The sequence below is a fragment of the Sebastes umbrosus genome, chromosome 8 (genome assembly GCF_015220745.1).
Source record: "Sebastes umbrosus isolate fSebUmb1 chromosome 8, fSebUmb1.pri, whole genome shotgun sequence".
Taxonomy (NCBI): domain Eukaryota; kingdom Metazoa; phylum Chordata; class Actinopteri; order Perciformes; family Sebastidae; genus Sebastes; species Sebastes umbrosus.
This window is the reverse complement of record NC_051276.1, coordinates 10,267,788-10,291,978: the sequence shown is the minus strand read 5'-3', so window position 1 is coordinate 10,291,978 and position 24,191 is coordinate 10,267,788. Positions and strand designations below refer to the sequence as shown.

Below are 24,191 nucleotides of genomic sequence, written 5' to 3'. Positions count from 1 at the left end.
TCAGAGGACATTTACAATGTGAAGCAATTTTGGAAAGAGAAATGGAAGCATGGAGTCCAGGGAGCTGCTAAATACAGTTACAGGGCATCGTCCTCTCCTCAGTTCATTTTTCAAACAGACGGAGATTGACACTTCAGTTTGCGGGAAATATTTGATGTAATATCTGAGGTGCCTATGTTTATTCAGCTTTGTGTATTATAGAGTCTATGTGCATTTATCTGATAGTGCTGAGCCTTAAAGTGATATTTAACTGCTTGTTTTTTTGATGTATCACACAATACAGATGAGCTTTAGAGTATTGTTTCCATGCAAAAGTGGCTAAAAACACTGCATCAAAGCATGTAAGCAAACACATTTAAGAGCTTATAGAGAAAACTCAAAAGGCCAACATGCGGCAGAATCAACCCAGTCGCAAGAAAAAACTGTTGGCATTGTACGTTTCTACGTTGAATGTGGACGTTTCTGAACCAAAAATTTGTTTCGTAAATATGTTTCATATCGGCCTTGTGTCACACTTGCAGAAACGCACGATACCACGTGGTTAACGTTGTGAAACGTTTGGTTGGGCAACAAAACTACGTGGTTGAGGTTAGAAAAAACATCATGGTTTGTGTTAAAATAACGTAAAAAACATCATGGAACAACGTAACCACCGTGAATAAATAACAACCACCCTTAGCAGACTTTCTTACGTAACCTAATTTTTTGTGACAATGAATGAGACTGACAACTGGATCAGAAGCCAAATGATTACAATCTTTGGACATCACTAACTGTATAGTTTCAACTACTGACTGTCACCTGGACCAGACTGCAACATACTCTGTTCCAATCAATATTCACAACCAAATCATATTTATAATTGGCTGAACAATTGTAATGTGTGTCCCCGCCATCAAAACTGTACAGCTAATACCATATGGCCAATTATTCTTCATGCATAGAAACTGTTCATGAAGCAACACAATACAGGTGTCATTGTTGTTTCAATCTGGTTTTCCTTTTTTTCCCTCTTTTGGTTCGTAATAGAATAGAATAGAATAGAAAGCTTTATTGTCATTGTATTAAATACAACGAGATTCACAGTTGCCACTTCTGGTCAGTGCTTTAAAACGAATACTTGACAAGACTAAACGAGGCAGATATAACATTTAACAGGTAAAACACACACAGTTATAAAGCAATTATAACAGGTAAAGTAAATGTAATAAATAAATATAAACAGAAGTGTTACACTAGAAGTATAAAATATAAAAATAGATATAATGTAAACAGAGGTAATTGCACTTGTATAGCTGTGCATATCTTTGTTTGTTCTTTACATTATGTGGAGCAACCTGGCATAACACTCTGTTTTGCACATGTGGTACCTCCATCTGCTGTTTAACTGAGGTGAACAAGCGGTAATGCAAATATGCAAATTATACACATGCTGCACATACATTATGGGCGAGTCTGAGTAGTGGATAGCGTGGCTGGATACTCTCTACACGGTACAGTCATCTGTCAACCAGTCTAATGTGACGTTTTTTTTGTCATGTTATACATCCTATTTTGTTTAAAATTTGGTTTCACTTTTTTGTTTGTTTCTTTATCTGACATGCATGTACCAATTCATGTCCTTGATTCTACTCTTCTCAAACATGTACATTTGTTCTCAAAATATGGGTATTGGGTATAAGCAGTTACTATAATTTGTAGTTTTCACAGTGACACCACCATATATTTTCTCACAATGATAAATTAATCTCCATATGTTTCTTTATTTTAAGTATTTCAGTATTTAAGCCGTAACTCCTGTTGTAGAACAGACTTCTAATTTCAGCATGTGATCCCACAGTGAACTTAAACCTCCTTTTTTCCATCCCTGGTGTTCTCTTCCGTAATACAGATTTTGTGTGCATATATGCTATAAGAAATGTGTATACTTGCTATAAATATGTGTGTGCGCCAACTGTGCAATCTGTTGGATATTGCTCCAGGAGAGGTTGAAGCAATGAAGCATAAGACTGCAGTCACTTCTTGTCCAGTCAAGGCAGCGCGGGACACCTGTGCCATCTCCAGCACGACTGCTCCGTCTCTGAACAAGGATCCGCCGGCGACGCTGCCGGCCTGATTTAATAGAAACTGTCAGCTGAATAAACTGACAGGGACACACCCAAACCAGCCAACCAACTGTACAAGTCTGCACAAGTGAACATGTATAATGACTACTACTCCTGCTTGACAAAGTACTATATTATGTATTGATAAGCAAGCGCAACATAATGCAAAGACATTTTGTATTTAGGAAATATTCTCACTGATCAGAGACTGGTGCAGAAATCATGGATCCCTCGAGGGTTATGGGGCTGCAATTGTCCTGCCACACGGGAAGGTTTAGGCATAAGATTAAAAAGGTTCAGGTGTGATACTGGAGTGTTCACTTTCGGTAGCTGAAAATGGTTTAGCTAGGTTCAATTTGCCCACTCTAGTAGCATTGTTCTACAACTTTGGTCCAGACTGAAATATCTCAGAAACTACTGAATGGATTACCATGAAATGTTGTGCAGTCATTTATAGTCCCTAAAGGATGAATCCTAATGACTTTGGTGAAGTTTTCACTTATCCTGTGAAATATCTCAACATCTACTTGATGGATTGACATTAAATTTGGTACAAATTCAGGGTTCCTGACGATGTAGCCTACATCCTCTGGCTTTTCCTCAAGCACGACCACGAGTTTGACATTATAAGTGAAACGTCTTAAATGATACTGCAGGGAATGTCATTAAATTTGGTACAGGCATTCATTTAAATACTTGGCATGTGATTGGATGAACTATCTGTCAATCAAACTCTTGCCGAAGACAGTCAGGAGAAGAGAGAAAAACATATTTTCCATCTAAAAAAGCCTTCAGTGTCGTTCTTTGCTCTTCTTTCAATGTAGAAATCCTCTCCAGTTGTGATAGAACTGATGCTACTGCAGCATATACGCTAACCTCTTCAGGAGCCGCCATTGTTGTTTAGAACATTCTTGCGTATAAAATATTCTATTAAGCCTAATGCATGTGTTACCAAAGCACTTTTGAAAAATGTCACGTATAAATCTTTGATCAAACCCAATCCTTCTAAATGATCATCGCAAGATTTCTCGACAATCATCTCCAAAGCCCAACGTAATGTCTTGGAAAATCGTATTTTGTCTGTCAAAAAATCCAAAGGTGTTCAATTTACTATGATATTAAATGGAGAAAAGCAGCAGTCAGAGAGGCTGTAATCAGCAAATGTCTGGAATGACTTGCAGTATATAAAAATTGTCAGATCATTTTTCTTTCCAACGACTTATCGATTCACAGACTCATCATTTCGGTACATGTATAATATACAAAGTCACAAATGCATTTCCAGCACTGTTGTCGACAAAAAGCATTTCTGCCTTCACCGAAAGATTTTTTTTTTTGCATACTGAGGACATTTAGCTCATACAGCTATCCAAATCTGATATCTCATAGTTTGCATAAAAATGCTTAGAAGGAAATTCAGCTGCTGTCTAAACATTTGAACAGAAGACTGAACGAGCTGCAATAACAAATTAGAAACCCCTCAGTAGAGTGAAAACCACAGACGCTGAACAGGAAAACCTCCATACAGGTTTATGTTTACTCATTGTTTTTGTCTCCCAGTTTTGATTTTTTTTTTTTTTTAGCAAAATATCACCTGAAAGAAATTCTGTTCAGCAGCGTTTGCATATCTGAATATTATTACAACATCATCTACTGTATGTCAAAACCTAATCGGATTGGTCCAAAAAATCAGAGTCCATATTCCAAAACATGCTATTTTACCATCAAAAATCCCTGAGAACTACTACTTGACTGACGCTTCCTTCCTTGCATGAGAGCAGGTTATCACAGCGACTAGCATGACCAGCAGCGTGTACAGTTGTCAGATGCCATCAGCTCAACCAGGTCCAGACGCCGGGGCCATGCCAGGCCGTACACACTCCCCGGTCTCTGGAGGCGGTGCTGCTCAGTGTATTTTTAGACGGTGCCACCTTATAAGCGCAGCCTGGTCGCATCACATCTGTGTAGTTTAAGTGGAGCCCTCTCCCATCAAGGCAATGTGCCCTTTTACCAAGAGCCTAAGGTCAGACTGCAGACCCAACGCAGATCTATTGTGACACTTTAAAAAACAAAGATGAAACGATGTGTGAGGCTCGTCCTGGTTTGATCGCAAATTTTGTCATCCAGCTTCAAAAGCCAAACCACAGTCAATGTACAGTTTAAAGTCCAGTTGAAATACCATTAAGTCATCCTTTCTGTGATGTCAGTGTGTTATTTTGAATGTGTTGTTAAAGGTCCCATATTATGCAAATTTTCAGGTTCATACTTGTATTTTGTGTTTCTAATAGAACATGTTTACCTGCTGTAATGTTAAAAAAACAACTTTATTTTCCTCATACTGTCAGCCTGAATATGCCTGTATTAACTCTCTGTCTGAAACGCTCTGTTTTAGCGCATTTTGACGGAATTGCAACATAATTGCGTTGCTAGGCAACAGCTTGGGTCCATGTGTACTTCCTGTCAGCTGATGACATTCACATACACTACAACAGGAAATAAACTGGGACACATTTGGAATGTTTACGTTTAAAAATGTGTCAAGGGTCTAAATATTGTATATTTGTGAGATCACAAATGGGCAGAAATCCTGACAGCTTGTTTCAAATGCAGAGTTTCTGAATACGGGCTGTGTGTATTTCCCTGTGGATTGAGTGTTTCGATACTTTCAAAGTATTTATATAGGACTTAAGGCTGCTTTAAAATAAAAAAACATGAAAATCTCACTTTTTTTATAATATGGGACCTTTAATTTTTATTAAAAGGAAGACAAAGAGTGCCAGTGTTACCCAGTAGAGAATGAAAGACAAAGTAAACAAACTAGCGCTGTAGTCCACTTGTAATGGGCACCAGCATTTAACCGGACCCGAGTGACGTTCACAGGTATGTTTATGTTGTTTAATGGGCTGCAACTGAGCAGCTAATTAGCCATCTAGCTTGCAAACTGACGTTGACAGCACATTTTTCCCTGCTGAATGTCTGTTAGGTCGCTCGTTCAACGAGCTAAGGTGCAGAACAGGACACGTGTTCATGTTCGTAAGTAAATTGGACACTTTAGCAGGAAAGTTAATATAGGTTTTTTTTTCCAAGTCTGTGGACCTTGTGTTGTGTAGAAAGGCTGCTCTCTGCTCTCTAACTCGAATTGTACAGTAATGTGCAAACATTTCGGAAAGAAAGGCCTTTATTAGTTAGCAGACAATGGACAGACAATAGAAAGAGATGGGAGAGAAAGATGAGGAACGGCAACGAAGGTCCCCAACTGAAAGCAAACTGGGGACACAGTGGTTCATGGTCGGCACCTCCTCAACGATGAACAGTGAAGGAATCCTAATCGCAGACTAAGCTGACTGCAATGAAGACAACAACTCCCATGATCCCACGCTACGTCAAAACATCACCAAACTCTGTCTTTTGTTATTGTTTTGATTGAGACCCCTAGCGGCAGGAAATGACATATATTGTGCGTTTACGCAGGTTTTACCATTTTCACAAGCACGGTTTGCATGTTAGAATGCTAACATTTGCTCATTAACAATAAACAGAAAGTACAGCTGAGGCTGATGGGAAGGCCATCAGTTTTGCTGGTGCAGATGATGATGATGATGGAGCTACATGAAAAGTCAGGTGACCTCAAAATGAATCACAGTTTATCCTGAAGGGGACATGAATGTTTACACCAAATTTCATGGCAGTCCATCCAATAGTTGATGAGATATATATCACCCAAAACCATAAATGTCAACCTGCTGGTAGTGCTAGATGAAAGGTCAGAGGATCAGCAGAGTCAGTGCGATTCATCCTCTGGGGACCACAAATGTCTGTACAAAATGTCATTGCATTCCAAAAAAGTGAAAACCAGCCATGGCTAAAAAATTTAAAAATACAATCTGGGGGTTTTGCAGAATCGTCCAAATTCCTTTCCTGGTTTATTGTATGCAAAATAGTGCTCTAGGTGCAATAAAAAGACAACGATTTTTGCTAAATATGGTATCCATCTCTGCACCTTTGTTCATCTTTTTGTGCTGATGATTCAATCGAGAGTTTCATTCTTTTCTCCAACTATGCAGAAAATGAAAGGGACCTTTACTTCTGAAACTGCCTGAAACTTCTCCAACTTTTCAACTCTATTCAATCCAAAGCAAATTTAATAGCAGCCACCAGTAGAGCAAATTATGTCCCTCCATGACTGACCCACTTTCTGTTAAATATGGTATATTTAAAATCCACTACTGAAGTAATAATTTACCCTCTTATTTGACTGCTCCGTGGCCTCTGTCTTTTCAAATGTTAATGCATGCGACGTGAAATATTGGGTGTAAAACTCATCTACATTATCCATATATATATATATATATATAACATATAATAACACGGCAAACAGTGAACTCTCAGAGCAGCTCAGCAGTGAAGGATAGTAAACCCCCAACCTCACAAACCCCATGCATGCACCCCCCCATCATCCCCCTCTCTCCCAATGAAACAGGAGCAGTCTGTCTCTCCTGAACACATATTAACCCCAGGGTTGATTTAATTTGAGGCTCGGAGGAGCTGTTCTATCAGCTACAGATCCCTCCCTTGGCTCTCACTCTGCATTCTGAATGACTCATAGATTGTTCAGTCCCCATACTACTAGAGGTCCATGGGCCTGTTATCGAGCTGAAGTCGGCAGCTGATTTGTGAAACGCAGATGGGAGCGTGTCTCTACGGGCAGATTTGATGCTCGCTGTTCTGGTGGATGTCATCTCGTTACAAGCAATACACTCACTGCCAACAATGGGTGTCGCATGGAAAGTAGTGTGGCTGATTGTTGTGTTTGATGGGCGCCTAATAAAGACATTTTACTGTTTAGCACTGCAGTCACAGAAGTAAACTTTTTTTTTTTTTTGATAGAACTGAGCCAAACATGTAAAACAGCCCGGAGAGAAATCTTGAAGTTGCAGCATTTTGCATTGAATTTAATGTTGTTAGGCACAAGGCTTTTATATTTAATGAGCTTCTCTTTTATTGTCGTTTTAATACGTGCGGCTCCCTGGATACACAAAGCAGTCCCTCGGTTCGTAGTATTATTAAAATAGCCCTGTGCTTTGTTGGCTCTAGCTGTGGCAAACTTTATCCTGGGATATGTGCGCTGACAAATCATCTGAGACAAAACATCCTGAGGCAAATTCAATACGCACTGATTTATTGAATAGGCTCACAGACTTTATGGTCATTGACTTAATCCTATTAGCTGTGTTTTCCTTGACTCTTTAATTCATCCGTCAAGGACAATTTGGGAAACATGTCCCATGTGTGAAAGGCACAACCGAGATCTCCTTACCCCTGAGTCAGGTTATATTCATGAGTCACCTGCAACACAATTAAAGGAGCAGTAAAGTAGGATTTGGCAGCATTGAGCGGTGAGTTTGCAGATTGCAAACAACTGTGCCAAGCGTGTAGGAGAGCTACGGTAGCCGACACAAAAACGTGAAAATGCCAATGACCCTATCAATAGGCATTGTTTGGTTTTTCCATTCTGGGCTTACTGTAGAAACATGGCGGCCGGCTCCGTGTAGAGGACCCACTCCATATGTAGATATAAACGGCTCATTCTAAGCTAACGGAAACACAATTCATATTTTCAGCTGATTATACACTAAAGAAAACATATAATATTATATTCCATTTCTGCCAATATATCCCCCTAAATGCTACACACTGACCCTTTAATTGATAATGACCATAATCAATATTAAAACTCATTATTCGATGTTGGATATTAACATTTCTGCATTTATTGTGCAGCCATATAATCATGCATGAGAAGTCCTTAATCAGACAAAGAGAGATCACAGACAGGTCTTCTATAATGTGTTACTACAACTCATCACTGCACCTGAAATGGTTTACGCTGAGAAGCCGACTGCACAAACCTTTAAAGTATGATTTCTTTATACTCTTCCAGAGCTTTTTCCTGAGAAGATGAAAGCAGCTCCCAGACCTTTACATCACAGACTGGCACAGAAACACTGAGATCAACCCTCCCCCCCACACCGAGGCCTTCAGATGACACAAGCCATCAAGGTCAGCTCACATGAACTAGCATGAAACACTCGACCGGAGCCCTTTTTCCCGTGGACACGTCTGCTCAGTGATGCTGCCGGATGGACGGGGATTCTGGGAAAACAGCTGAAACCAATTTCCCTGCAGTCCCTGTTAACACAGCCGGTATACAACGCAGACTCCCATTCTACCTGACAGCGTTACACTGAATACAAACAGCTCTGATACTGAGAGCAGTTCTGGCTCTATTATCATATACGCCACAGAGGAAATATACAACATATACAGCTGCTTCTTACCTCAGGCACTTTGCCAGGTTCTGAATGATTCTGCATGAATATGTTTTACTATCAACATTTACTGTGGAGTTTAATGTCCCATGATGGTTTGGCTGCTGCACTGGTGGAAAGTTGTACACTTACCTCATTTTGAGTATTCTATACTATTCTAGGCTTTTACTTCCCTACATTTCAGAATACTTTTTACTTTTTTTAGTTTGGCATTTGACTGGGTTCACCTCAGAAACATTAACATGCTGCATTTAAGCAATTATTCATCAATTATAATAAACCAATGATAGGAGCCGGATGTCAATCACTTGCGAACTCCGACCAAACGGTCAAACTAGGCAGCGCTGATCAAATATGAATCAATATTCTGTTACTGTAATGCCTATTTCTCGCCTCAAATGTTTTCAGAATCATCTTGTAGTGTACTGTTTAGCTATAAAATCAGAAAGTTTGTGACCCAGCAGCCATGTTGAGATCAGGTTGAGATGGCTTGAAGGAACGCCAAGTACCGGTCACATGACCGGAGCACAGCCAATAGGAATGCTCTCTCTCTGAACTGACCTGTGATTGTCTCCCGTCACAGGCTAGATATTTTAAAGCCTGAAACAGCGCCATGAGGAGGTGCAGAAGTATAGTTTACTCTCAGAATATGCTCTTACAATATGCTGAAATGTTATTATGGATTTTTTTGCCCAATGATGCCAAAAATATACTGCCTACTTCCACTTTAATGCATATTGCATCCATTTTATAAGTTGAACCTCAGCTCCTATAATAAGTCTATAATAAACTGTGCAGCTAAAATACAGACACTCAGACCCTTAAGGACCAAAATGACCCCATTGAAACCATTAAAACCACTGTTTGATCCCACGACCATTACAGAATCAAATCATGTGTTCTATCATGTCAGGCTTTGATGTAGAGCCCTGGCTTCAGCACTGGACTTTTTACTATTTTCCACCAGATTGAGCCAATTTCTCATGTTTGCCCTGTGGGGCTAATACATGCTGTTCTCCTGGTGTCTGCAAGAGGCATCACTGCTGCAAGAGTAATTTTCACATTTTCATCAACAGCATTATTAATAGGCTGATATTTATACCAAAATAGGCTATATATCATGATTTATTGGTAGAAGCCAATCAATTTGATGTAAAATCAGACATTCAGTACCCCCATGTAGCCCCAATGGGAATGATCCTTTGTTTCGTAACCACATTTTCCCACCACTGTGACGATTCAACCGTAAGAGTGGCAGTAGAATCAGGCTCCTCAGATCGAATCGTTGAATAGTTGACTACTCAGGGCCACTGTGGGCCCTCCAATGTTTGAATAAATAACCCAATGATGTCAAGAAAGACACTACTGAGTTGCATTATGGGAATTTTAAGAGCCAGTGTTTTTGGTGCTTGACCCATACTAGATACTAAAGGTCAGGATATCTAGGCCTCTGCTGCTTTGATTTTCCCTTAACTTAATGGAAACGTAATAGAGAACCGGAGAACCCCATTAAAGTACAATTCTGAATACAGGTGTTATTTGTAACAGAGTAGTTTTACAATGTGATATTACTAATTTTACTTAACCCTCTGAGACCCACAATAGAGCCGTATTAGTCTTTTTTAGAGGGGTGCAGGGGGTCTTTAGGAGGAGATAGCAGGTCAACAGTAGATGTCACATAGAAGTGGTGTACATCATCCGAAAGCTGGGAACCTGAAGATGAATTTGCTGCTCTGTTTTCTAGTTTCATATGATATCTGTGTCTTCACTCTAGCCCTAAAACTGAACCGCAATCCCACGGATCTCAGGGGGTTAAAGGGTCTTTAAGAGTCTTCTTATTTCTTTTATTCATTTATTTTTTTTGCAATCGCTACTGTCACAACTTTCAGCATATTTTCATATTAAAAGCCTGACAGGAAAAAGGGGGATTGAGACCACTGAACCACTAGAAGAATGTGAATCATGTGCAGGGATAGTTGAGTTTCACTGCCGTTAGCTTCGTGGCAAACATATTAAGTGAGTGAAAACAGACTTCTGTTAGAGAAGATAAACTACGAGCAGCAGAGTGATGATAAACATGGAGGAATTGTTACATTTGCTTTAAACAGTTTCTAATAAAAAGCCTTGTCCAAAAAAATTGAGGTTGGTTACATGTCCCAAATGCCGAGGGTTGTTTTTACATCCGCAATTACTGTAATATTGTTGCCTATTCAATATTATTAATATAATTCATGAAAAAATAATTTGGTATATGTCACTGTGTATCAAACAGTATGTTGTACCTCTGCTGCCTGACAAGAAGCTAATGGGAAGCACAAGGAGATTAAAAGAATGATGAGGTGAGACGTCCATATTCCTACATCCTGAATGGGTTCAGTGATAAAAGCTTCAACAGAACGCTGACAGGAGATACGAGTACAAGACTCCCGTGTCACAGAGATTACAAAAAACTCCAATCAAAGAAACAGTCACAGAAAGACCTTTTATAGAAATGTGAGGAAGGAAAAAAGAGGAGAGGGGAGTATAGAGCAACAAAGATAAAAGGTGGGAAATGTACAGGAAAGGTGAAAAAAGTGAGGCAAGGAAGAGAAAGATAACAGAAATATAGAAGGGGGAAGGTTGGAAAAATATGATGAATGAAAATAAAAGGAGGTAATGCGGGATGCAGGCAGGGAGGATGAGAAAAGAGAAAAGAAGAGGAGAATGGGTTTTTAGGAGAGACGAGGATTAGCAATGGGAAGCAGAAAAAAAGAGTGAAAGAGAAGATGAGGTGAGAGGAGATGAAAGGAACCGAGAACGAAAGGGACGGCAAAAACAATATAAAGGGAGAATAATGGAAATGGGTATGGAGGAGAATAGAGAAACAGAGAGAGGGAAAATAAAGTACTGGAAATACTGTAAAAAGGATAGGATAAGAAAGGATAGGAAAGGAAAAGATACAGAAGTAGTGGAAAAGAAAAAGAAAGGAAAGTAATAGAAAGGAAATGAAAGAAAAGCAGAGGAAATTAAATCATATACAAGTGGAGGAAAGAAAAGGACAAAAAAGTGGAACAAGAGACGAATGTAGAGGACAGAAAAAGAAAAGAAGAAGGAAAGGAGAGCAAAGCAGAGGAAGGGAAAGGATAGAGAGTGAGAAAGGGACATAGAGGAAATGAAGAGGAAAGGAAATGGCGGGAAAACAGATGAGCAGAGGCGTGTGACGGGGGAGACGGAGGGCAGACGAGGAGATGAGAACAAAAAAAGAAAGAGGCAGAGTATAGAGGGATGGGTTAGTGAAACAGGAACAGAATAGAAGACTGGATGATGAGCGGAAGCAGCGGTTCAGAAGCTCAGACTCCAGACTGATAACTGTGCAAACTCCAAGTAATCAACGCAGAGTCCCTCCTCTACCAGCCTCTCCTCACCTCCTCCACCACACCATGCCAACATTAAACTCCACTGCCTACTTTCACTGTGACAACTGACATCACATCTCAACATGCACCATGAAATCTCAACACCGCCATGCTTATCTGAGCCGGGGCAGAGCTTGCAAAGTGGATGTAAAAAAAAACAAAAACGTTGTTTGGTCTTCCCCCCGATGGAGGCATAGAGAGGAACAGAAGTTATGTAAAGTGGTAAAAAGGCTACGCTTACCAAACAACACACATCACCAGCCAAACACTTATGGAGCAGGGAGTGACAGGCCACATAATTGCGTCTGTCAAACACGTCATGTACTTCCAATTTACATGACGTGTAGAGGGCTGGGAGGGCCGGATACCTCACAATGTGTCCTTGTATTTAATGAACGGTTGGCATCCCTTAGCATCCGACCGCAGCGACGCCACTGTCACATTGTTCAGTGGTCTAAAAATGTGGCATCGCCGTTTTATCTGTCAGCTATTCTGACAGAGGGAAGGGAGGGTGGTGGGGGGGAGAAGAGGAAAATCCATTAACAATAAAGGTTTCCATATGAGACCGGCCAGCTGTGGACTGATATGTGCATGTTTCTCAGTGATTACTGACACCATGGGGGAAAACACTGCGGAACAGGAAGATAGATAAAAATTCACACGGGAGGACTCACGTTGTCTGTTCTGAGCTTCTTGGCAGGGCAGCCTCCATCCACAGGATGTAGCATGTAATACAGCCGCACTTTATTGGCGTGTTTCCGACTCTGAGGAGAGAGAAAAAGAAAAAGAAAAGATAATAATAAAGTCATTGAAGTGGTAGATGATGTCTCCTCAGGTGCTGCGGGTCCTCTGCTGTCAATCCAACATGGCAGCCAGCTTTTTCCTTCAATTTATTAGGAGGCACTATATTAAAGAGCATAAACGCCACACTCACAGTGTGTTTCAATAATCATTCACCTTACCCTTCCTCACGTCCCCTTGTCATATACGTGAGTGGCTACATAGAGAGAGAGAGGGGTGGGTAGATTTAATATTGAACACACTTTGCAAATACTATTCAGTGATGAATTGTCAAACACATATTTGCCTAACTGTCTGTTACTTTGTCTCATGCACCAGTGGTGGTTTGTTACACAGAAAACATCTGAGAAGCCGTCATTGGAAACTGGAAAAGGGCAGGCACTTTCAAAACATACTTGGCAGGTGATTAGATGAACCATCTGTCAATCAAAGTTTTGCCAAAGCCAGTCGGGAGAAGAGAGAAAACATGTTTTCCACGTTGAAAAGCCTTCGGCGTCGTTCTTTGCTCTTCTTTAATGAAGAAATCGTCTCCAGGTTATGATAGAACTGATGCTACTGCAGCATCTATACGCTAACCTCTTCAGGAGCCGCCATTGTTGTTTAGAACGAGTCGCCTCTCTGTGTCGTCTAACACACCTAAACCACGGCCGTAGCAGCTAGAATAGCTCCTCAGAGGACGCCGATTGGTCCGTAGCACCACGGTTCGGACACAAACGCATTACCTGAAGCCTGACGAGATGGATTTTTTTGTTTTGATCCCTGCGATTCTGGAGTGATATCGCAAGGTCAGGCACCCTGCTGCTGCAGCGTGTAAACACTGTGCTCATTATATTGTGCCTCGCTTTCACAATTCCTGTTAACTCCCTGTTAAAATATGCTTTTTAGAGCACCAGTCTGTACCATGTCAATCTGTGATGGAGCTTATTGGAGAGAGTCACACATTATTTACTCTACGTGAAACGTGGCACTGTGCCTTTCCAACACACACTCCTGTTGCAAAAGATCTGGCTTCCATTTGTGCCAGGTAGAGGTCCCATTAAAAATAGCAGGAGACCGTCTAATGAAGTGCTCACTGCCGCTCTCTGACACTGGGTTGAATTGATAATTAGTGCTCGGTTCACTGAGGGCGAAGCGAGAGTCTTCTTACCGGCAGCCCATCGATCCCCCAGGATCTGATAGCACAGCCACGACGGGGGTGGAGGACAGGATCTGGAAGGACAGATTAGTTTATCTGAAAATGATTGGACTTCACGAGGCGAAGCTTTTGGATGTCGAGAGAAGTGATACAGAAAGAGAAGGGGGAAACCTGCTGTGATATTCTCATTGCATCGTCATGGGAAGCCACAGATGATGAAGAGTTTTATAGTTAAAGCATCTAGTGAGGCATGTAGCAGTGTGGACAGGTGCCCGGTGCGTTAGTCTGTCAGGGCAGAAGGACAGCCACCGGCATACTCTTCACAAGGCCATGACAGACGAAGTCATCCCGCCAGGCCCAGGGGTGGGAGCCACGCTGCACCGAGCTATTTGCTTTGCCTGTCTGGTTTCTTGGCAAGAGATATCGCAACGGGAGCTCTGCCGCTTCTTTGAGGGAAAAAAAATTATCCAGCTTGAAAAGCACGAGGGACACATAGTAGTTAACTCAAATACTTTTTTATTAAAACTGCTTCTGGTTTAATTGACTCCATTTTAAACAAATACTCCTGCAAGTATTTGGATATATAACAATTTAAAAAAAAAATGATTATGACACATGGACAAGAACAAAGCCTTTATATAAAACACCAGTCTATTTATGTCTTTTGGGAATTTGAAGTGGTTCTATTTATATTGTATTATCCCTTGCATATAACAGAACAGCAGGGAAGAAAAAGGAAAATATGAGCATTTGAGATTCAACTTTTCTCCCCAAATAGCCTGAATAAAACACGTAACAAGACCTCTTCCTTAAATAATGGCAGAGTCAGCTTTGTACTGTTCAAACTCTTTGTTCCTGTGCTAAAAATAGGATCTCTTTTACCATGTGATTAGGGATAATAATATGGATTAAAATGCTTTTCCACATTTTCCATTCATGGAGCACAGGAACAAGACAATCAACCAGAGTTTTAACATCGACTTCCTGTGAGGTCACTGGCACAGAGGCTCCATTTGCAGCAGGCTGGGCTTTGATTCCCCCACTGACATCATATCTGTGTGTTTTTTTTTACCTGCAATCAATTGCACTTCTGGTGCCCAGACGCATTATTTGTTATGTCACCCTAAAGTGCATTTTAACGCACTGAGGTAACATCTATTCTTTGCAGCAGAGAGCTACTTGGGTTTCTGCAGAGCAAACACTTCCAGCTCCAAACTGGATAAAAATGTTACACTTTACCAGCTCGCAGACGACGCTGCAGCAATATGGCTATTGTGCATGTTGACCTTTATATTTGCACATTTGAATTATTTTAATTGTGAATATATATTATGTTTTATTACCACATGGGGCCAGCTGCAAATGCAATTACAATTGGTTGGCATTGTTAATATGTCCTGAGCAGAGAGTCTGGTACTGTAGGTCTTTCAAGGACTAATTAAAGTGGCAGTAGGCAGTATATTTTTGGCATCATTGGGGAAAAATTCCATAATAACCTTTCAGCATATTGTAATTAAAGTGTTAAGAGATAACTAGACCTCATCATGGCTCTGTTTTCAGGCTTTAAAAAATCCCATGACGGGAGACTTTGACCAATCACAGGTCATTTCAGAGAGAGAGAGCATTCCAATCGGCTGTGATCTGGTCATGTGACCAGAACTTGGCGTTCCTTCAACAGATTTAACAATGGCTGCAAAACCTTCTCATTTTACAGCTAAACCGTACACTACAAGATTATTCTGAAAACATTTGAGGCGAGAAATAGGCATTACAGTGACATAATATTGATTCATATTTGATCAGCGCTGCCTAGTTTGACCGTTTGGTCGGAGTTCACAGGTGATTGACAGCTGGCTCTCATAGACAGCAGATGGACAGCAGACCTCAGATCAGCTCTGATTGCTTGTTTTCCTCCGGTCTGTGAAATCTTGCAGATACCGTTAGGATCACCGGAGGACACAGAGAAACATGATTTATTTCAGGTTACCTGTTACATGTACTACTGTCACGATATAGTGACTGAAAAATAACTTTTTTTAATCATATTTGCTCCAATCTCACTTACTTCAGCTTTAAAGGAATAGGTCACCATTTTGGTTGGTAAAAATATCCACTTTATCCCAAACCCTACCCTACTCTAACCCTAACCAATCTCACTCCTCGTGCCTAAACCTAACCAACCCAACCAACCAAGGCAAGGAGTATTAGCCAATCAGAGGCAGAGAAGAGGGGTCAGGCCTTCGCCATAGTAGGAAAAAATAATACAACCGGGAAGTTCCAATGCTCCCATGGGACCGTTTTTGGACATTTGGGGTTTGGGAATAAGAGGCTGTCAGAACAATACTCCGTCCCCCTGCATACGGTGTACACAATTATCACTCTATAACCCGACAAGAGACAACTGCTTAGTGTTGTTGTTTACAGCAGATGTGTAACCCGTGTGGGCTCTATTCTTGTAGAAAAACAAGTTTTGGAAAAACAAGTTTTGACTAGTTTGTTCCATAACTGGCACAGTTGAAAATTTGATGAAAGCGTGCATTTGGAAAGCTGATGTCATTCATGTGGGAGTTTAAATCCAGTTCTAGTTTCTGCCAGCAGGTCCCCTGTTGCCTCCTCCCACTGTACCGTACCAAATGTTACCCTGTACTACTGCATGTATCTTTCAAAAACTGCAAAACAAGAGGGAGAACTATTGAGTTGTTTTTGAGCTCTGTGTACACGCTGAATGGAGCTTGCGTGTGTGGGGGAAGCTTGGGTTAAAAGTGCTAAAAAAGGCAAGACTCAGTATTACAGTAGCTTGTATTAAATAAATGAATATGCAGGCAGAAACTTGGACATCATAAAAAAGACATACAATAAACTGATTCATCTGTCCAAATGCATTAATGTGCAATGATCGCAAATGTTTGACAAAATTAACACCAAATTGGATTTTCATTGTAGGGCTGCAACTGACGATTATTTTCATCATTGATTAATCTGCATATGATTTTCTCATTAAAGGTGATCCGGCCAGATTTTTAGTTTACAATATTCATAAAATGATCTAACATTGGGAGGCCTAAGGTGCAGGAAGTTTTCTCGTTTCTGCCACTTTGGATTTAATCAATAATAATAATAATAATAATAGCTTGGATTTATATAGCGCCTTTCATGAAACCCAAGGACGCTTAACAAAGACATAAATAAACACAACAAATGTAACAGTAGCTAGAGGCCATAGGCCTTGGTGAAGAGGTGGGTTTTGAGGAGTCTTTTGAAGGTGTCCAGAGATGGTGCGTTGCGGAGCTCTATGGGGAGAGAGTTCCAAAGTGTGGGGGCTGTCACACTGAAGGCTCTGTCCCCAAAAGTTCGCATTCTTGTGTGAGGGATGGAGAGCTGACCCGTGCCTGAGGATCTAAGGTTCCGGGGCTGTGTGTAAGGGTGGAGGAGGTCAGATAAATACTGAGGAGCCAGGGCGTTGAGGGATTTATAGGTGAGGAGGAGGATTTTGTAGGTGATGCGGGACTTGACCGGGAGCCAGTGGAGGTGGATGAGGGTGGGGGTGATGTGCTGCCAGGGCTTGGTGCGGGTGAGAACCCTGGCAGCCGAGTTTTGCACATACTGGAGCCTGTCCAGGGCTTTGCTGGGAACCCCGGACAGAACTCCATTGCAGTAGTCCAAACGGGAGGTGACGAAAGCGTGGATGAGGGTTTCTGCCACAGAGTCAGAGAGTGATTGCTGGAGACGTGAGATGTTTTTGAGGTGGAAGAAGGCGGATTTGGTGATGAACCTGATATGAGACTGGAATGATAGTGTTGGGTCCAGGATGACACCCAGGTTGCGGACTTCCGAGGATGGGGAGAAGGAACAGCCGTATTAAAGAATACAACAAAGAATAATTTAGTGGCCTCTGAAAAAAAATACAGCACTGCATAAGTCAGCATTCTCCTTACAGCCAATTACTGTTCCTGTATTTTCAATGCTTTATCTCGCCGTCAGACAGCCCTTTCCTTCTCCTTTCTGACGGGGAACTGAACTGAAACTTATCTATGCTCTCTCTAAATATAGCGTACACTGAACAAACTATTAAAACGTACACGGGCCCGTACAGCCCCGGATAGTGGCACAGTAAACACAGTGAACTACAGGCCTTTGAAAGACCATACGAGTGGTCAGCCCAGTAAATCATGTGTGCTTAGAGCTTACATGACTGACAACACAGCGCTTCCCAATGAATGCAAACGACACTGTCATTTTTTAAGAGGCCCATTTGTTTCAATTAATTTTAGTAGACTATCAAAATTAACTCACGGAGACTTGAGACTCCACATAGCAAATGCATCATAATGAAACAGACAAACTGGTTTTCATTAAAGTAACTTAGTTTAAACAGGCAACATTATGGGACATATTTGTATGAGAGAGAAGCTAAGCGCACGCTTGACTTAATCAGGACTGGAGAAAAAATCCATACTGCATTACCACCCCATCAGGGATCTAATCAGTGCTTGTGCGGGCTCACAGACATCCCCCTCCCCAGGGGCCAGGGCCCGTACTGTAGAGTACAAGGGACAGATACTACCAGACATCCACAACCAGACTGTAAAAAATGCCACTAGAAACTAGCCTTGTTTCTAGTTGGAAATATAAAAGCTGACCCTGATACAGTATATATAAATGCTTCAGTGATATAAATACTATGTGGGGGAGATAGTAGTGTAGTAGAGAGTGGATGAGTGCACACTTGTTCCATATAAACAGCTGCCAGCCAGGTGCTTTCAAACAAAGAACTTAACCCCACACTGCTCCATTGTAGCTGTTGAGTAGCTGCCAGCAGCGGCTGGAGCTGGAAATGGGCAGATCCACGCTGTCAATGTATGAATGTGAAGCAGGACAGCATTACAATCAATGATGTAACGTAATGAAAATAGTGACTTATTAGTTCAAATACTATCATTATGTGCACTTGGAAGCACCACACAATGTTTTCGATAAGTTGAAATTTCCTTTTTTTTGTAGAAAGAATCATTGCTGGAGCGTTCTTGTTTAAAGATCAACTTTCTGTGATTCTTCATAAACAAGACTTGGTCAAAACGGAGTATACGGCTGGACAGTGTACGGTCAGTCTGTGAATTTGTGGCTAAATTGATACAAAAGTAGTCAGTGATCACGTCTATAATGTTAAATCCAGCGGTACATGTCCACCAGGTCCAGCGAGGACACTATAGAGGACGTAATCGATCGTTGAATGCACCTGATTGGTCCCTGGTTTTCTGCTTGCTGTTTCAAACAAGACACAACATGGCGGCCTGCTTGTAAACTTTATGTTATTCCGTCTAAACAATCCACCAAAATCTACTTCTGAAAACATTTTAAAAGAGAAATAGGCGATGATGCCACTGCTGAATCCGGTTTCATTTGAGAACTAGGTCTACTTTCACAGCTTGGTCCAAGTTTAGGGATACAGCATCCAAGTCACGTCCCCAGTGCGGGGGGGGGGGGGCTGTTATCAGCCCACTTTACAGCATTTCTTATCCCATCATAGAGGCCTTGTGCAGAACAATTGATGGGATTCTCCAGCCAGTGATACAGTCAGTTAGTTGAGAAACTGCCCATTAAGGAGATATTCATGCTTATACTTACTCACTATAAAATTCTTAATAATGTGATTTAGTGTAATTTATTTCAAGCTCTACCTGCAGAGATAGTTGTCAGGATGTTGGCAGCATTCTTCTCCCTGTGTGTTTATTACTGAGCATTAGTGTGCCAAAACAACATCCCATTTATTATATCCTGCAGTTTAAAAACAAAACTGTATTGTTCCACTGGACACTGCTGTGTAGGTCTACCATGTCAGCCTGTGTTTACTACCAACTCCTCAAATACGGTAGCTTGGTCAGTGGCCCTACACTTCAAGCAATGACGTTCTACGTGGCCGTAGTTATGGCGGAAGTAAAGGAGGAAGTCAGGTTACGTATAGTATAAAGACCAACTAACCGCCAACACAGGACATTCTCCCAAGTGACCAGTGTTCAACTTCTCCCGTGTGAAACCAAAAGTCAACTTATTTTGAATTACGTAATGTTACTACATCGCTTACGTAACGTAGCCGAAATTAACTACGTAACAAACATACTTATTTAAACCCAAACCACGATCTTTTCCTAAACCTAACAGAAGTTTATTTTAAAAAGACAGTCTATGCATACGAGTTGGGAGTGAGAAGGTATTGACCATGCAAAGCTCAACCACTGCAGTTTGGCTGCATAGTCCTTTAGTAATTTATGTGTCTGTGCATTATATCAACACTGCAGAATGCTGGCACAGTGCAGTGTCTCCTATACAGTATAGTGGCCTGTCAATCAGTGAAATGCTGACAGGCTGCAGCAAAAACAAGCTAACCTGCTGTTGTAAAGGCTCTTACTTTCAAAAGTCTAAAGACCACAAAATAGTTGGTGCAATGATATAAATGCCAATCAGTAAAAAGAAAAGCAAAAAAATAAAGCTAGTTGGATTTCAAACAAACATTTTAACTCAAATTCAGAATTTCAGAAAAAAAACTCTGCTAGTGTGGGTGTAATAATTCCACCTGATCACAGTGTGGTTACAATGATCAAGTTGCAATCAATAAATCAAAGCAAGACAGCATAATGTCAGGATCAGACCACTCGATATGTTGTTCTTTTGTGATTATCACTTTGTCACATAAGTGACTTTGCCCAGAGACATAGCAGCTTACAAACTGGATGCTCTTTTTCCTTCCCAAGTTGAAGTAGAAGAGGCTGCACATCTGAGTGAGCAGCATACATACTGTATTACCCCCTTTCACACTTACTTAGTTTTATAGTTTTATTACTGTTACAATGATGGAGTGATCTGTAAATCCAACATTGGCAATGCAGAGAGGGAATGTATATCATGCATAATGAATAAGTGGATAAAGGCAACTAATAGAACAGTCTGGCAAGTTCAATGGCATCACTTTACTGTAATGCAGCCTATATATCACGATGTCTTGCTCTATGAGCCCCATGGATGCGGAAGATCGCTGGAAGATCTGGATAATTTTATACTCAGAAGTCAAACTCTTTTTGGCTTCATGCGCCACTGAGCAACTTTCCTATAGGAATGAATGGGGCCCTGCCTCCAACGCCGTACCCAGTCCACGTCCAAAAGCACCATTATTAGTACCATAATCATCATCGCAGCACTCTGACTGCCTCGTGTTGAAGCCCGTTATACAACCGGGATGCACCTCGCCACCTCCCAGGTCATTTTTAGAGCCTTTTACTCAAACACAGCCCTGAGTGTTTGGTGACTTGGAATAGACCAGTGGCTGTGTGCTGACAGCATCACTGAGCCCTCTAATTATAGAAAGTCAGACTGAAACAGTTGTGACTGAGGTCAGGTAAGCTCCGAGACACTCAGGACCCGTGCTGTGCTGTCTGACTTAGCTGCCCCTGGATGATGATGGCACAGGGACTCTGTGCTTACCAGTCAACCCGGGGGCTCTGCGTTATAACTACTAATACTGCTGTCATACCCCCTCCAGTCTACCATGGGGAAAGGACCACAGTCCACACTCTAACAGGCATTATCTCATGATGAATCATCACTCGTTTACACCAAAACAGCAGGCTCATGTGGGGTTTTGTGTTGGGATTACAGTGTGTTTACTCAGAGAGACCTCCAAGGATTTTAATGCTTCCAGCACAGAATGAAGCAAAGTTCTGCTAAAGAGGTTTCAAAACCAATCAGCAGAGTGGAGAAGATGGCTCAACTGTTGCCTAACGTCAGTAACCTGCAGCACATTTACCTGGTTAAAAGCATCAGTATGATTGACTTCACACAAATTGGCTGCTTCCAAATACAGCTGTGAGGAAACCAGGTGAGCTCCGGTGAGCATGCAGACTAGAATACAACATTTTTTGAACAAATTTTTTTTTTTTTTCAATTTCAATGTCAACTTCAGTTTATGTAAACTGTGCATTACCCAAATAATCTCTGCAGACTTTACAGGTTGAAATACAACGAGTAAGTGACTGTTAGGAAGGTCTATTAATAAGGTAACCACTCCCTGCTAGCTTTGATTTTAGTGCCTTTATAATATTATGGGACTTTTATTTTGCCGCCCTCTACCGGTGGAATAGAGAGCCGAAGTCCCGCCCCTTCCGGTGGACCCCACGGGACCTTATTTATAAAAAATATGAACGGTAGTCAATGGAGAGAGAGAAATATTCTTTTATGCTTGTTTTTAAAGCTTTGAAGGTGCTATTGATCACATCGATATCATTCAGCCACTAGATGTCACATTCTCCCTCCTCCGTTCCATTGCATTCACTTCACAACAAGTGGTTGCCAGTTCGTCGTTCAACCTGCATATTTTTTGGTCGAATGGAGTGACACTCACTGTGCGTGCGTGTGTGTGCTTAAATGTGCCAAATTATATTTTTACGGGTTATTGCCGTTCAGACGATTAAGCTAAGAAAGCTAATATGCGCTAACGTCAGTTGTCACTTGTTGCCACGGTAACTATTCAGATATTCTGCAGCTTGATGGAGACATCAGCGTCAGTGTCATCGGTAGCAGAGTAAAGCCGGGCGTTTACCATCAAACTCGGAAATTATCTGTTTTTTTCAACACTAACTGGCAACTTAATCACTGACGACACAGAGACACCACGTCATACCAACGTTGCTGTACTATTGGCTCGCAAGCCTTGTTAGAAAATGTCAGATATCTTCCAGAGATAAAACAAAATATCAATATAACCTTTCAAATAATACATTTAATCACTAGGGTAAGTGACCACATGATAATAAAAATGTTTTCATATCTAGGTTTTGGCGTTTCTTAGCATGTTTTTGTCAGTTGGTCAGTTTCAAATACGCCAAGAGAGGGACAGTATATTAACCATATGGAAATTCACTGCCACACTGTAAAGACACCTAATGCAGTTGTGATGGTGTCCTGTTCTGTATATTCTGACCTGAAACTTAACAACTCTTATGAAATATACAAAACATTTTCAATAATTCTGGAGATTCTGGCCTGTGCATACGCAGGACATATTTAGCTTCTCATGATCTCATGACCTTGATCACCACATTGATGATGACGATCAGAATCAGAATAAGTTTCATACAGACATGTAATTTGACAGTTTTATGCAGCTCTCTCAAACGTACTTACACAGAATAGAAATAACACCTAGGAACAATAATGACCAACCATGATGATGATGATGATGATGATGATGATGATGATGATGATGAATATTTTGTGAACAGTCGGTAATATCTCAATCCAAACCAATCGGTGTCCTTGCACATATTTAATCACAACTGTGCACTGTATAGCATTATTTCTGTCATACTGTTAATGAATTTTCTGACTATAACTCAGAACTGTGCCGTTGCATTTTTATTACACATCAAAATGTGCTCATTTTGCTATTTCTGTTTGTCATTTAGCTTCATAAGCACCTCTGAAATTCATCTTGGTATCATTACCGTTATGTGCGTTCTGTGCTATCAACTCTGCTCTGTTTCTTTTTCCTCTTTTATGCCATTCATTTATATTTGTTAATTACACAATCAGACAAAATGCTGAGAATTAATGTTGTTAAAAAAAACTAGAACCACTGACAGCTGATTTCACTTGTGACATGAAGGACAGAGTGCGGATAAGGAGAAGCGTTATTTATAAGCCTCGGCTTATAACCGGAGATTGCAGCACAGTCAGAAAGCCTTCCTACTGTTTTGTACACTCAGAGCACTTCCTCAAAGTCATCCCGATGTGATTATCAGTAAGACCCCCTCAGATGGTCTCAGAGAGGTGCTTTAGAAGGAATTAATCTGACACCAGGCAGCTCCACCATCACTTCAATGGATAACCACTGAACATGTCAGAACGCATCAGTAAAGCCATGCCAGCACTGAGTACTGATGCAACGTATTACCAATATAAAACACTAGTAGTATACAGTAGGTATAGATGTACTATATATACAGTAGATGTACATGTAATCACAACATCCCAGTTTGATTGTGGCTGGAGCAGATGCCAGCATAGCTCTCCTCATCTTTTCCCATCTATCTCTGCTATTTTAACAGAGGGGTACAGATGTGTTTGGTTCACCCTCGACTATCAATCTGCCCCAAAACCGCAAATCTGTGTGCTACTTCAGCACCACGGACAGCGCCATGGATTTATCAATACAGCCCAGTTAAATTGGGCATACACTGTACAATTTTAGAAATGTTGATGTGTAACTCCCACTCATACTGTAAGAGTAGATCGTTTGCGATGTAAAGCCAAAGCTCCCAATTTATGCGCTCACACTGTGCGGTCCGATCGTCAGCCACGACCCGAGTGATCACTCGCAAGTGGAGAGGAGGACGTGGACAGTATGGCTTGTCCATGATGCAGAGAGAATTGGGTG

General features: G+C 41.1%; 1 protein-coding gene across 4 annotated transcripts in view; it reads right to left on the bottom strand.

The window, feature by feature from the left end:
• Window positions 1-24,191, bottom strand: part of zmat4a (zinc finger, matrin-type 4a) — a 162,547-nt gene that overhangs the window by 103,711 nt on the left and 34,645 nt on the right. For all 4 annotated transcript variants that reach the window (XR_005207910.1, XM_037778214.1, XM_037778215.1 and 1 more), the window contains exon 3: window positions 12,504-12,593. Coding sequence is in view for 3 of the 4 variants with exons in the window: in XM_037778214.1 (XP_037634142.1) it covers window positions 12,504-12,593 (90 nt within the window). In the remaining variant the exon portion in view is untranslated. The remainder of the gene's footprint in view (window positions 1-12,503; window positions 12,594-24,191) is intronic.